This window comes from Protopterus annectens, chromosome 1.part1 (assembly GCF_019279795.1).
Source record: "Protopterus annectens isolate FY-2018-M chromosome 1.part1, PAN1.0, whole genome shotgun sequence".
Lineage (NCBI taxonomy): Eukaryota > Metazoa > Chordata > Ceratodontiformes > Protopteridae > Protopterus > Protopterus annectens.
Genome location: NC_056726.1, coordinates 594,253,192 through 594,268,737, shown reverse-complemented (window position 1 = coordinate 594,268,737; position 15,546 = coordinate 594,253,192). Strand labels below are relative to the sequence as shown.

Genomic DNA, 15,546 nt, shown 5'->3' with positions numbered 1-15,546 from the left:
CCCAAAATTCTGGCACTCTATCAATAAAATTTTGCACCCCTAGTAAACCTACATCCCCCAACTACTATCCTAAAAATACTCCCCAAGAAACTGCCACTTTACTTAACACCCGCTTCATTGAATCTATTCAAATACTAACTCAAACCTGCCAACCTCAAAACCCCTCTCATACCACACATATAATTACCAAGAACACCCCTTTCTTTCTTATCCCTGTCTCCACTGCTGACATACAGTCCCTTCAACTAAAACCATGCTTTCCCTCTACTGACAACCTCCCTCCTCTCTTTCTTAAATGCGTAGCCCAGTCTATAGCCTACCCTGTCTCAAGCCTAGTAAACATATCTATCCAAGAATCCACTGTCCCCAATATTTGGACATCTTTCTACACCATACCACTACACAAAGGTGGTAACTCCACAGATCCATCAAACTACAGACCCACTGCCATTCTCTGTCCAATTTCCAAAATCCTTGAAAAATGGCTAACAGAACACCAATTTATACTTAATCCCAAAAAGACTAAGCTCCTATTATTTCTTCATAAATCTCTTCCCCACCATAAATCCACCTTTACCATTTCTTCTCTCAACAACACCCTTATCAAAGCAGATCCACACACCAAGCTAATTTGGTACTATAATTGGCAACCAGCTAAAATTCATCATCCATATACAGCAGTGTATTTAAAAAAAAACTAACCAGAAATTGGATCTTCTCTACAAAAATAAAAAAATCCTAACTCCCATCTCCAAACCTGTTGTAGCTCAAGCCTTCTTCCCTCCATGCCTTATTTACGCCTCTCCTATCCTTACCCTTATTCAGTCATCCCTACCAACCAAACCCGAACAAATCTACAACAATACAGCCAGATTTGCCTGTAACCAATCATATAAATCACATCACTGCCTTTCCCTGAATCAACTTCAATGGCTTAAATTTCCTCAGCTCCTGCTCCTTTCCCAGCTGCAGCTCACACACTCCCTATTAAATAAACCCTTAGCCTGTCCCTCACTTTCTTCCATAGTATCCTCTTATATCCCAGCTTGTTCACTTTGTAGCTCTGACCAAAACCTTCTAGATATTTATAAACCAAACAAAAATAATGGCAAACTCCTCTACAAAAACTCAATGTCTCAAGCTTGGAATAGGCTTCTCCCTAACATCCACAGCATTAACAGTACCAGCTACTTCAAAACTGAAGTCAAAAACTACTTCTTGAACTCAAGATCCTGCCTTTGCCATAATCCTCCTTAATTCTCATTTCCACTCCAATTTACTTCTGCCCTCTCCAACTTTTCAGAATATGTTGATCATATTCTCTCAATCCAAGCATCAATCTGTAACAAATTCTATATTATTATGCCACCAAGTAAATGGTATGCTTATACTTACTCTGCTTCCTCACAGATGTACATTTTATTTTTATGAGTTGTAACCTTTACTTTCATTAATTTCCCATGTTTTTGAACTTTTGCTTTCAGCCATTTTCTTTTCTATTGGTTGTATATTTTATGTACTTTATTTCTCATTTTTCTTTTTTGTTTTATCAACTTTTTGTATTATTTGACTATATATTTTCTAGTATATAACTCATGTAATTAGTATGCTGGAGCTTTTCTCCTCAGGTCTCCACTGAATACGGGCCATATGGCTCAGCTGGATTAACCCGGTTAACAAACGGCAAACTAACAATAAATAATACACCTGGAGGAGTCACTTGAATCAGATAGCAAGGAAATATTGGCTTTGTTTAATACTATTACTCAGAGATTGGGCCTAGGCTCCACTGACCATTAGAAGTACTTATAACTCCACATCCCCATATTACTTGAGAGTGGCATAAAGATATCCAAAGTCACACTGAAAGGAAGAGAAATGAGTAAAGTACTGCACCATGTGGCAGTGAGGAAATACTGTGATACTACAATCTGTAAATAAAATTTTCAAATTGTGGGTTGAGATTATTGGTGTGTGTGTATGTGGGGGGTGCACACGCACTGGTGCTAATGTTTCAGTGCACTCTGTTTTAAGCTTTTCATGTTAATAAAACCATTTACTTCTTATCATGAAAAAATGTATTTCCCCACAGACTTTATGGATGCAGGCATTACAAGTCAAATAAATGAGCAGCTTGTGTATCCCTCTTCCTAGGATTCACACATATGTTTTGATAGTGTCTGGCATCCCTATTGCTCACATATAAATTCTGGACATATCTGTCAGACATACCAGCTTGTGCAGCTGCAACAAGTGTAGCTGGTAAAACTATAATACAACTTTTACCTTTAACAAAGGACCTTTGATTACCACTCAATGTTAATCTCCAGAATTAGGGGAAGCATGAAAGGTATGCATACATAATGAACACATGGAGCAATTCTATGTTTAGCGTAAAATGCTGTGTCAAAAAAACTAAGTGTTTTAGCAAAACTATGGACTATAGACTACTAGAATAAGCTTTTATTTGTTTCAGTGGTTATGGATGCCTTTATATTTTATTTTTTAATAGCCCCTCACAATAAACTTGTTCTTGGTTTAACACTATGGGGCTGTCTATGTTTATGATGAGATCTATAGGACTATTAATAAAGCTGATAAAAAAGGGACAGATGGTGAATGGGAAGGGATGTTAATGCAACAGATCCAAGTATGGTATACAAAGATAAGGACAGCACAAGACTGACTGTCTAGAAAAGGGAGCATGGGTGGACTGTAGCTTGAGTGTGATGTCTGGCTGGAGGAAAGGAAAGAAGGGGGTGCAGAAAATTGTTACTGTACAGTAGTGAAGCTGTGCCTGGGTGTCTCTGGTGATATGACTGCATGGAACAGTGTTCTTCTATATGGGTATGGTGTGCTTAACAGAACTGTGTGTAGGTGCATGGGGGAGCATGCACATGCAGACAAATTTAACAAGCTTGCCTAGAGCATATGAAGGCTTACTTTCAGAAAGAAGAAGGCAGGGAGAAAGTTTGTGTAGGGGATATTTATGTTTTGGTGCAGCTTTCAATGGGAGCATGGGCTATTCAGAGCAAGGACTGTATTTTATTTTTACTTATATGAAACACTGCTGCTAGTCATTGAAAATAATATGCCCAGGATTACAAATTTCTGCAACAGTTTCATACACTATTACTTCTGTCTGTTAATGGTATATTTTTTGCAACTTGGAGTTCAGTGATTATGTCAAGAAAACTATCAAATGCTATACTTTTGTATGTATTGTCACGAATTATAATGCTATGTCAAGTGACTATACTCAAATGGAAGAAACAGGTAATGCAATTTTTTTTTAATTACAAGGTAATATAAAACTACATGTGCTGGTGGTGGTCGGATAGAGAAATCTGGAGAGGCTACTCAATGTGAAAATATATTTTTTGTTGAGTTATTTTAAATGAGAATTCATAATAGAAGTATCAAAATAGTGTACTATTATATTTTTAAATATTTGTGAGTCGGAGTGTGAAATTACTGTGCTGGGAAGCCATGGCATCCGCTGTAAAAGACATCTTCCAAAATCTACTCTACTGGGAAGCTGTTGGTTACCTACATTTAAGGAGATGGAATAAAATTACCTTCATGAAATCTTCAGTGGAAGCCAGATGGAAAAAGCAAAAACTCAGAAATAACAAAATAATGGCACATAGCCTAGAACTGTCAGAAGCAACAGGCACCTCAAACTAAGAGGACTGTATCCTGCCCATAACAGACATTTGGGAAGTTCATTAAATTTACGCAAATGCACTTTTTGCCAGACTATATTTTTGCAAATGACTGGCTGTCATTTACTTACTCAGTTACTGTATGCATTCTTTTGTGAAAAGGGATCTCCCAATTAGCATAGTATAGACATAAGGCGAAACATTCATGACTGCGTGAAAACTTCAGCACACTCATTTATAAAAAGTCAATAAAAGCAGAACTTTTCTTGTGAGGTATAGCACGTTTGCCAAAGTTAGCTACAGTTATTACAGAAAATAAAGTGATTTATCAATCTTAGTACTGCATCATGGTATCTGATGAAGTGCTGTGATGAATTTTGCTGTTGTCTTACAGTACTTACTTGGGACATTTTTGTTTTATATATACCCCCTTATACCTGCCAGTCATCAGTCCAATAGCCAATTGGCCCATTTGCTCCTAAAAGGGGGTGTGAGCTTAAAACAGACCTTCATGCCACCTGTGAGGTGAAAGTCAATCACAGACATCTTCCGTGTGGATATAAGGCGGCCCTTCCTTGGCACCCTGTAGCTCCTAACTCCCTCTCAGCAGCTTTGATGATGGTAAAGCTGTAAGTGTTTTGTGGGAGGAGCGCACAAGCTTCCCTGCATAACTCCTTTCTGACCTACTCTATGGAAGTATGTTCCTCAGGCTCAGATTTCATAGGCTTCACCACCCAGAGCTCCCACTGGATATTGTTCAAGTGGCGAGCCAAACTGCTTCCCTCCGCCAGAATGGCAAGCCATGTACTACTCCGTCCCCATCATTCTGCCCCTCCTTCTCCAGCTCCCATGCTTGCTAATCAAACACAGGTCATTTGGGGTCATATCCCTCTGAGGCACAGGAACAGGGTTTGGGACATTTTTTTTAAATAAAAAGCTTTGTATAGTTTTTATAAAAATCATAGCTCAAATTAATTTAGAGTTTCTTTGTCTAACGTCATATTAGGCAACGCTCCATATACTTTAATGAATGCGTCTCTGTGTATGTACAATATGCATCCATTTAAGTTAACAGACTCATCACACATTTCCAGAGTTGATGCCACTGAGGTTAAAAATCACTATTAATCCTCTCTGGCATCAGTGCAGGTAAAACAATTTTTACAATGGATTTTGTCTGTTTTAATATAGGCTAAAAACGTCCGGTAACAAAATGAAAATCCTAATCGACATTTTATGCACCACATTTGGTAGTGCAAAAGGTAAGTCATGTAAGCACTACAAAGCACTTTAACTTCTTATGCTCTGGATGCTGCCATGAACTTCTACTTCTTGTCAGTATTCAAAGGATGCTGTGTTCAGCACAAGTCTGCTGATTACAGAAATGTAAAAAAGTGTTGAGAATACACTGTAACATAAGTTTAATCAAGCAGCCCACTGGCTGCATAAGATAGCCGTACAACTTGCAAGTAATAAAAGCTGCGTCAGCCTATGTCACCTATCCAAGTCAGCATGCCAAGGTTATATAAGAGAGAGCCAGAGAAATGAGGGGAAAGCATACATTCTACAGAATCAACACAAGACATCTGCTCTCATTTCATTTCTTAGCTAATTGATGCAAGCTGCAAGAGTTTCAAGTATGTGTGTTAGAATTTCAAAAATAGGGGAAGGGCTTTAAGTGCAAGAAATGATGATCAGGGCCATTCATGAAGTTTTCATAAAATAAGTTTCAAACCCAATGTTTGTGCATTTGCACTATTAAACTACTCACATTGAACACTTTGACATCTCTCCTGCTTCTTATTTCCTCCACAAGGCCTAGTGGCTTTCCTTTTGGGATTGGTATAGTTCCAAGTACAGTGGTGCATGCTGCATCTAACATCTGGCGCACAGTCCGAATAAAGGCTTGACTGAACATTTCCATTTTACCAATCTCATCAATAACACATACCATTTTTTCAGTGCCACCTCCGGAACTTGCCTTTAAAAATAAAAGAATAAAGAGATTAACTATTACATGCACCCAAACTACATTTGGTTTGCAGTTTATAAACGAAATTTCACTTTCACATACAAAATATTTTTAAATAATTTTTGTGTTCCACCGTTCCCCAAAAAAACATCAAGCTCCCATCTCCTATTAGCTCATCTGCTCCTGCCTAATACCAGACATCCAGCATCCAAGGACTTAAAACAGGGAGAGGGAGAACAGTGAAAAATCACACTCTTTACCCAGTAGGGATTATTAGAATGTTTTATTTCTTTGAATTCTCTTTTTACCCTCATCCAACACACACATACATACACTGCTTGGCTAAAAATCCTGAACAAATACTAATGCGTACTTCCATCCATTTGTGATCCCCAATTACACTGCTATTTACTCCACTGGCTCACAGCCCATCTTCCCCTGAATCTCTAATCAGGGTCAAAACCTCAATATCACAACCTCAATATCACAAAGTTCACTTTCCAAGCAGGCCTCTCAGTTGTCCCTGATTTTGACTCATATTTTACCCTGTCCCTAATAAAAAAAAGAAGTTATGTACTCATCATAGCTTTCCATCTGAGTAGGTAACTTCATTTGTCTGCAACCTGTGGGTATCGGATACGATTCGGATCCGAGCCGGCAGCTTTCCAAGCTAATAGATCCGAGCTCCAAGCTCCTCCCCCTACCAATAATGCCCTGCCATCTCCCTCTAACCCTCAGATCGAGTTTGCCAGAAAAAAAGGACAATAGGAAATTCTATAACCTAACAATGGTTACAATACGTTCCAGTGATGTCAATGGAATGAAGACATCTCCTGATTCTTTGATAATGAACTACGGGTCCGGGGTATGGAGGGCAGGTCGGTTGCAGACAAATGAAGTTACCTACTCAGATGGAACGTTATGGTGAGTACATAACTTCTTTATCTGAAGTAGTTAACTTCATTTGCTCAGCAACCTGTGGGACAGAGTCCCCAGCTACCAGCAACTTGGGAGGCCCTTATGGAAGGATATTCCGGAGCACTGCTGAGCCAAACGATGCACGTCCCCTGGATATTAAATCCAATTTGTAGTGTGTAATAAAAGTATGAGAGGAAGCCCAAGTAGCTGCTGAGCAAATGTCATCCAAAGAAACCCTTGACCAGAAAGCAGCAGAAGTGGCCATAGATCGGGTAGAATGGGCTTGTACTCTCAGGGGCTCAGGACGACCAGAACTTCTCTAAGCTAGGAGAATGCACTGGGAAATCCATCTAGCTAAGGTAACTTTAGTGACTGGCTTCCCCAGACAAGATTTTGCAAAGGAAACAAAAAGTTGATCAGATTTGGGAAGATCTGCTGTTCTGTTTAAGTAAAAACGTAATGGCCTGTAAACATCCAGACAATGAAGTCTGTATTCCCCTTTGTTTTGGAAACTTGGAAAGAAGACAGGTAGATTGATGGACTGGTTGATGTTGGCTTCCGAAGCCACTTTGGGCTGAAAAGAGGGATTAGTCCTGAGGAAGACCCTGTCTTTATGAAAGATGATGTAGGGAGGTTTACTGCAAAGAGCATGAAGCTCCGATATTCTTCTAGCAGAAGTAATGGCAATCAGGAAGGCCGTCTTCCAGGATACATATTTTAAGTCGACTGAAGCTGCGGGTTCAAAGGGAGGCCCAGTCAGAGCTTGAAGAACTAGGGTAAGATCCCATGGAGGGACTGGATCTTTAATAGGGGTCTTAACAAAAAGGTTCCTTTCATGAATGCTTTGCATATTTTGGAGGACGCTAGAGGCCCTGAACTGTTTCCAATGTGGTAGTGGGAAATAGCTGCCAACTGAACTTTAATAGTAGAAGCACTGGCTCCTTGATCAACGGTATGCGAAAGAAAGTCTAGAACTGCTGGGATAGGAGCCGTGAAGGGGTCTAAGTTCCTGTGCTCCGCCCAGACAGAGAAACGTTTCCATTTACTCTTGTAAATTTTCCTGGTAGACGGTTATGGGCGGCCTCCAGGATGGCCTTAACCGAAGAAGATATACCGGGAGTCCTAGCCATTAAGGGAACTGGATCAACCAAGCTGAGAGTTTGAGGTAGTCCAGATCGGGGGTCTTCAATCCTAAAGGATGAGAGATGAGATCCGGTTTGGGATCTAAACTCCAGGGAGGATGTACTAGATGAGACCGCAGGTAAGGGAACCAGGTTTGACGAGATCAGAATGGGGCTATGAGGATAACTCTGCTTCCCAACCGACGAGCTTTCTGCAAGAACTTTGTCATCAATGGAAGAGGAGGATAAGCATACAGAAGACCGGATGGCCAAGCATGAACTAGAGCGTCTCTGGGGCCTTCCCCTGGTGGGGGAATCACAGCGAAGAACTCGCTGCACTTTGTGTTCGAAGGCGAGGCGAAGAGATCACAGCAATGTTGACCCCATTGGAGGAAGATTTGTTTCGCTACTGCTGGGTTCAGAGAACACTCATAAGGTGAGAGGATTGTTCGACTCAACCTGTCCACCAAGATGTTTGACCAACCCGGGATTATGCGTTGCTATGAGAAAGCGGTTGGTGGACATCGCCCATTCCCATACTCTCATTGCCTCCCTGCAAAGTGGATAGAATCTGGTTCCCCCTGTTTGTTTATGTACCAGACTACCGACATGTTGTCTGTTTGAAGTGCAATAGTTCCTGGAGGGAGAAGGGGGATGGAGAGCCTGCAACGCTAGAAGCACCGCCCTCATCTCCAGGACATTGATATGCAGTGAGGTCTCTGTGAAAGTCCACGTGCCTTGGACGGATATGCCCATGCAATGCCCCCCCCACCCAAGGAGAGATGCGTCCGTAGTCACCATGACTTGGGGAGGGGGTATAACAAAGGGGCAGCCTTCTCAAAGATCTCTGGAGTCGAGCCACCAAAGAAGCGACTCCCTGCAAATCCTGCTGAGAGGAATAGGTGTAGACAGAGGATGACAAAGAATGGACCATTGCACTTGTAATGTCCATTGAAGGATCCTCATCTTGAGGTGAGCAAAGGGGGACAGATTGATGGCCGCTGCCATGGATCCCAGGGCTCTCAGGACTAGTTCCGCTGGGGGAGATGACGATTGTAAGAGGTCTAGAATGTGAAGGCTTAGATTGTGATGTCTGTCCGCTGTCAGAAAGACTCTGGATTGAGTAGTGTCTATCCTGGCCCCTATGAATTCCAAAATTTGAGTAGGTTGAAGGGAGGATTCCTGGTGGTTTATCATGATCCCTAGGTGGCGGGCTAGGTGTAAGAAGTAGTCCCTGCCTGAGCAGAGTTGATGCCTGGTGGGGGAGGTTAGGAGCCAGTCGTCCAGGTACGGAAAGACCTGTATTCCCTGAAGCCTCAGGTGGGCCCCTACAACTCCCATGACCTTGGTAAACATCCTGGGGGCTGTGGTGAGATCAAAGGGTAGGACGCTGAACTGATAATGGCTGGCTCCCAGCCGAAAGCGGAGGAACCTTCTGGATGGTCTGTCCATCAGAATGCGGTAGTACGCATCCTTGAGGTCTATTGAGCACATCCAGTCGTTCTCCTGCAAAAGTGGGAGAATGGATTGAATAGTGACCATCCGGAATTTTTCTTTGGCGACTGACAGGCTCAGTGTTGACAGGTCGAGAATGGGTCGTAAGTCCCCCGTCTTTTTTGGCACCAAAAAGAACCTGGAGTAAAAGCCTGATCCGGATTGTTCGGGGGGGGGACGCGCTGGATAGCTCTTTTTCTTAGCAGCCCTCGAATCTCTGATGCTGCTGCCTAGCTCTGATAGGGTGGGACATCGGGGAGTTTTCTTGATCGGGGAGGGTGAGATAGGAAGGGAATTGAATAGCCTCTGGATATGATTCGGAGCACCCAGCAATCTGTTGTGGTGGACTCCCATTTCACTAGGTGTTCCGAGAAGCGCCCCCTGACTGCCTCCAGAGAGGAGCAGTCGGGCAACCCCTCAGGGCTGCTGCGCGGGTCGATCCGAAAAAGGTTCTCTCGACCCAAAATTCTTCGGACCCCCTCTGCCCCTGGGCCGGCATCCACCCTGTCCTCCTCTGCCTCTGAAGGATGAGGGATCCGGAGAGAAAAGGGATTGTTGAGCTTTCCGGAACCACATCTTCTTCTGTCCTCTTTGGTTCCTGGAGTAGGACCTCTGAGGAGCCGAGAAGCGGATCCCGATGGCAGACAACGTCTTCCCGTCCTTCTCGCTCTGGAGGAGCGTATTGCGGACGGTTTTGCCAAAGAGCGTAGAACCGTCAAAAGGGGCATTCGCGAAGGATGCCTTAAAGGGTTCCGCAAAGTCGCAGAGACAGAGCCAGGCCTGTCTACGTAAGACGATGCCCATTCCGCTAGCTCTAGCCGCTCCCTCCGTAGCATGGGAGAGAAGCCGCATAGATGTGTTGGTGATTGACTTGAGAGTGGCCATTCGAGCAGAGAAGGTCCGCTTGTCCTCGGCTGACATGGACTCTGGGGGTGACCTAGCGTACCCTTTAATCAGATCCCGCTGGAGCCAAATCACATGTGCCATATAATTCAGTGACCTTACAGAGAAGGTTGCTGAAGAGAACATCCGCTTTCCCAAATGGTCCATCATCTTAGACTCCTTGTCTGTAGGATGCACCGAGGAACTCTCCTGTGCTAATTCATTTTTAGTGGCAGCCGCCACCACCATGGCATCCACTGGGGCACCCTTACTCCAAACTGTCCTGTCCGTGGGAGGGCTGAGTATCCTGTCCGGTCTCTTGAGTATTGGCTCAACAGTATCCAGCTCCTTCCATGCCCTGGTAGTTATGAGGTCTACCAGGGGGTCGGCGGGAGGGGACACCCAAGAGGTAGATGGGCCTGCGTCACACGCCTCCAGGAACACAGACTCATCCGAGTAAGGTTTTTGGGCAGACCACCCCCCTCTAATATGTAACATTTCCATAATGTCTCCGAAGGAGAAGTCTTTGGGGGGGGTGACCTTGGGGAAACTTCCCCTTCCTCTAAGTCTGTTTCCTTCGTGAGGGACTCGGGTGAGTCCAAGTGCCTCCTCTTGCACTTCCATTTGTGAGGGACCTCCTCGGGGGGGGCTGTCCGAATAGACCTCATCAACAATGTCCTGTTCCTCTAAGGGAACAATCTGGGACGTAGGCGCAGGCTATCCCTGGGGCCGGATGATGCAGGAAAGGCCCGTCTGAGAGGGAATGGCGGGTGGATCCGAAGTAAGAGCCTGGGGCCTCGAATCCCTCGTAAGGACCCTCTCCACGATGAATGCAGAGGGGGGACTGCTTTCCCTTGGATCCGAAAGCACTCCCCTCGGATCCGATGTGCAGATTGGCACCGAAGGTGACCCGACCGGATCCGAAAGGGTAGTGTGCCCCGACCTTAACGGAGCCAAAGGCTCGCTGACCCATCCGGATCCGATGTTCAGCTCACGGCCCCGAGAGCTCGGATCCGAAAATGGATCCGACAGACTCGAGGGTAAAGACGGCACCGAAGTAGGAAACACTGTCGGCACCGACTCCACCTCAGCTCCGAAGCTAGTCAGATCCGACAGCTCCGAACCCCGGAAGCGGGTCGAAGAAAAAGCAATGGGGGCGAAAAAAGGTGTCGAGCTCCCCCCCAGCAGGGGGGGGGTGAGGCAAGAGCACTCCCATCTGCATCTGGGCCTGAATAAAATTGACGCATCATCCGGTCCATATCAGCGTCCGATAAACTTCTGGTGGATCTAGATGAGGCCGCCTGGATGACCTCGAGGGTGACCGTGTCTCCTCCTCCGGCTCCGGGGAGAAACGTGGTGAACGGAGCCAGGAGGGAGAAGGCCCAGAGACCTTAAGGGGAGAGGCAAGCTGTTTAGATGGCGGTGCAGAAGGGGTCGAGTCGGACCCCCTCTTATGACTGCGATGCCTTTCCTTCTCTCTGTCCATAACCTTTCTATCCTTTTTTTTGCCATCCCTTTCCTCCTGGGCCAACAAGGGAGGGTGAGTCATGGCCAGGGGATAAGCAGCTGCAGGTCAGGCAGCCGCAACCGCAGCCGGCGCCACCGAGGAGGACGAAGCAGAGTCCGGGGGCAAAAGGCCCACCAGAATAAGCTTAGACCTCCTATCTTTCAAAGCCCTGGGGTTGAAGGCTGCACAAATAGTGCAGCCCGAGGATAGATGATCAACCCCCAGGCAAAGGACACACCGACTGTGGCCATCCACTGGGGACAGTTTATGGCCACACTCGGTACATTTAGAGAAAATGGCTTTAGGGCCTTCAGCCATTGTAAAAGAAGAAGGAAAAGTAGACCCACAAGCACACACCTTCACACACGCAGAGGGGGGAGGGGAATAAAACTAACTTAACTAAAAGTTAAAAGAACTACCCAAAAGAGACCATAAAGATACGGGGAAGTTCACACACACAAAGTTAGAAAAAATCTGACAGGAATTCAAGGTTTAAATTCTAAACTTACAGCACTATGCTCGGAGCTCGTTCAAAGAAGCTTATGGAAGCCACAGCAAATGAGATTTGAGGGTTAGAGGGAGATGGCAGGGCATTATGGGTAGGGGGAGGAGCTTGGAGCTCGGATCTATTAGCTTGGAAAGCTGCCGGCTCGGATCCGAATCGGATCCGATACCTACAGGTTGCTGAGCAAATGAAGTTAACTACTTCAGATCATTTGATTTTATGGTAAATCAGTGGGAATTACAATCAGTCAGTAATGCCATGCCAGATATGTTCTGGCTAATTCTCCTTGTCTATATGAACACCACCTTGGATTTCCCCTGAAATGGGCCATTGGCCTAGTGGAACTAACCTAGTCATCAAAGTGTAAATAAAAATTAGAGTTCCATACTTTGCTTTGCTCAGAAATGCATGTTGATGCAAAACCTGTAGTTTTACTAATTTTTAAGTGATTTAGACTACTATTTAAAAATTACCCCTGAATTTGGATTTTTGACCCAACTATTTCTGGCTTTATCCCTGATTCTTGAGCAAAGATCTTGAGAGGGGTCCACTACGTAATTTCGAAAAGTCAAAATCTCAAACATCAGAATCCCGACATTCAGATGTTTGAGATTTTGAAATCTCAAAATGCAAAAAAAAAAAACAAAAAAAAACAAAACTAAAACAAGTTAGACATCACATTGCTGCAGGGTGGCAAGCCCCCCTGCACCCCCACACCCCTTGCTACTTAAATATACCAACTCCGAGATCGCACTACAGTGAAGAGAATAGTAACGTTACCATTCTGCACTGCTGGGTGATCTCAATTGTTTAACTTCGAGATTTCAAACTTTTGAACATCCGGACAGATGTTCGAAATTAAGAAGTGGACCCACTGAGAGGTATACTTCCAAGTACGACTTCGATACAGTAATTTTCTCTCTCAGAAAAATACACACACACACACACACACACACACACACACACACACACACACACACACACAAATATTACAAAGTTATCTTTGTGAAATGTTACAATTACAGTGTCTCTGAATCCTTGATCACCAGCTTAACAAATCTACTTGACTCAATTAGTGATGACTCCACCATCTACAAAAAAGGAACAGTTTATACACCAGCAGTACTTTCTCTTTTTGTTGATTCTGATCACATGTGCAAAACCATTCCCCTCTTACCTGTCAAGTATGCAAGCCCAATATTAAATTTACATGCGCGATTAATACAGTGAGCCTTTCACTATATACAAATAGGTTCATATGTAGGTAGTAGGCTAGCTGCCTTTGCCAGCCATTTTAAGTCTAGCAAGTTTCCCTTTTTGTGCTCCAATTAACTTATACAATTTAGTTGTCGATAATTATATATTACCCCTAATGAGAATAACTGGGATCACACCATAGATAATTTGAGGGGACCCATACATGGGGTAAAGCATTTAGGAGATGCATCCATCCATTAGTAGTACAGGGGCAGTCCTAGAGTAAATTTTCTATTTCCAAAGTTGCACTCTGTAGGTGTTCCAGTTGCTGCATTTATCTGGACAGATACATGCCAACCGGGGCATTATATTCAATAACTGGCCTAATACAGTTCGAGTAAAGGGGGGGCAGTGACATCCATAACACAATACCTTTGTTTACAAGCTGTGCAATACAGAATGACTTTCTTACAAAAATTGACACATGTTGGTCAAAAGTTAGGTCACTGTCCAAATAAGTTCCTAAATTCTGAACAACTGGGTCAACTCACAGAGGCATATTGTCAATGTGGTAATTTTCTGGGGTAGATAATTTCCCATAGGATACAGTAATGCATTTTTTGGTATTTGGTTTCAGACCATGACTTTGACACCAATTATTTATTTGGGACAAACCTTCCTGCAGGATGGCTAAGCATTGTGGGGGATTCAGTGACTGTTCCTAGCTTGCAGACATTTGAAAACTTAGCAAGAGTCCTTTGGTATTTGCTTTTACTTCCTAAAAGTAGATGTCAAATAGGACAGGTCCTAATACAGAACCTTTGGGGACTCCACTGGTGAGCGGTCTCTTTGTGGAGGTAACTTCCTCTAGTTTAATTTCCCGCATCCTATGTGAGCCAGATGGCAACCCAGAGGGTGACACAGGGGTTTATTACTAGTTTACTAAGCTTTTCTACTATGCCTGAATGGGGCATTGTGTCCATTGCATTGGTGATCTTTTCAAAAAAATCCACCAGGTTGAGAAAGCACTTGATAAATGCAAACTGAGATGGGCCCAGTGTTTGGAGGTTCCCCATGTCCTGATTGATTAGTTCATTGGTAAATCTTTCCATGGCTTTGCATATGAAACTGGTCAGACTTACAGGTCTGTAATTGCCTGGGTCTGTGAAGGGTCCTTTCTGATGCAAGGGGAATGACTATAGCTGTTCTCCATTCACTTGGTACAAAACCTGTACGGAGGCTGAGATTGGACACTGTGATTAGGGGTGTTGCCAAATCATACTTCATGTTATTTAAGAGGCATCCTGGGATATTGTCAGGACCAGGTGATACAGTATATAATATTCTGAAATAAAAGATAAAGCTATGGGCTGATGGAAAATAAAAATAAATAAATGCTCAGATTGTGATTAAAGGGTCAGAATGAAAGCATACAGCAATGCAGTTCCCCTAATATTAATTCCACTCTCTAAAAATAAAATTAACATTCAAAGTTGAGTATAACAAAGAAAAAGTACAACACTTTTTTTGTGATAAATGATGCAGACAAATTTTGATTTAGCTAATTTTCAGCTAGAGTAATAAACAGCTGCAAAATAAACACTGTAAGTTCTGAACAATGGGATTCAGGATAATGGCTAAGGCTCTTGCCACCCCTATAGTGTCTTTTTTAGGCAAGGTTCAAATGACAAATTCACCACCGTAAAAGGAACAGGCAAGCAAAAACTGAGAGTAATGCTACCCACTGCTAGAAGTCTAAATCTCAAAATGCACTCACTCGAGGCACTCCTTAAAATGGAGAACATCAATATCTGTGCAGTGACTGAGACCTGGTTCAAGGCTCTAGAGAGCACCCCTGCATTACCAGGCTATAACTCATACCACACTTTTTGGCTATCTAACCTGGACCAGAACACCAAAAGCAGAGGTGTGTCTATATCCATTAAGGATATCCACACCTCCAGGCTAGTGCACAGCATAATGCATCCAAGGTTATCCAAGTGCAACTAGCTCTGGGCAAAACTGCAATCCAAATTGTAGCTTGCTACAGATCCCCCACCATGCCGCAGGATTCCCACTCCTCTTTTCTTGATATACTGGAAAATATTAGGGTTCAACCTAACACCCTAATAATGGGCGATTTCAACTACCCCACCATTAACTGTGAAAACTGCTCATTTACCAACTCCTTCGCTCAATGCTTTCTGGAATTCATAAATTCCAATGCCCTAGATCAACTTATCCACACCCCCCACCAGGGGCAACAATATCCTAGACCTAGGCAA

General features: G+C 43.7%; 1 protein-coding gene across 4 annotated transcripts in view; it reads right to left on the bottom strand.

Annotated features, from left to right (window-relative positions):
* Positions 1-15,546, bottom strand: part of NTPCR (nucleoside-triphosphatase, cancer-related) — a 473,959-nt gene that overhangs the window by 195,908 nt on the left and 262,505 nt on the right. For all 4 annotated transcript variants that reach the window (XM_044076973.1, XM_044076992.1, XM_044076963.1 and 1 more), the window contains exon 4: positions 5,437-5,646. In XM_044076973.1, coding sequence (XP_043932908.1) covers positions 5,437-5,646 — 210 coding nt within the window. The remainder of the gene's footprint in view (positions 1-5,436; positions 5,647-15,546) is intronic.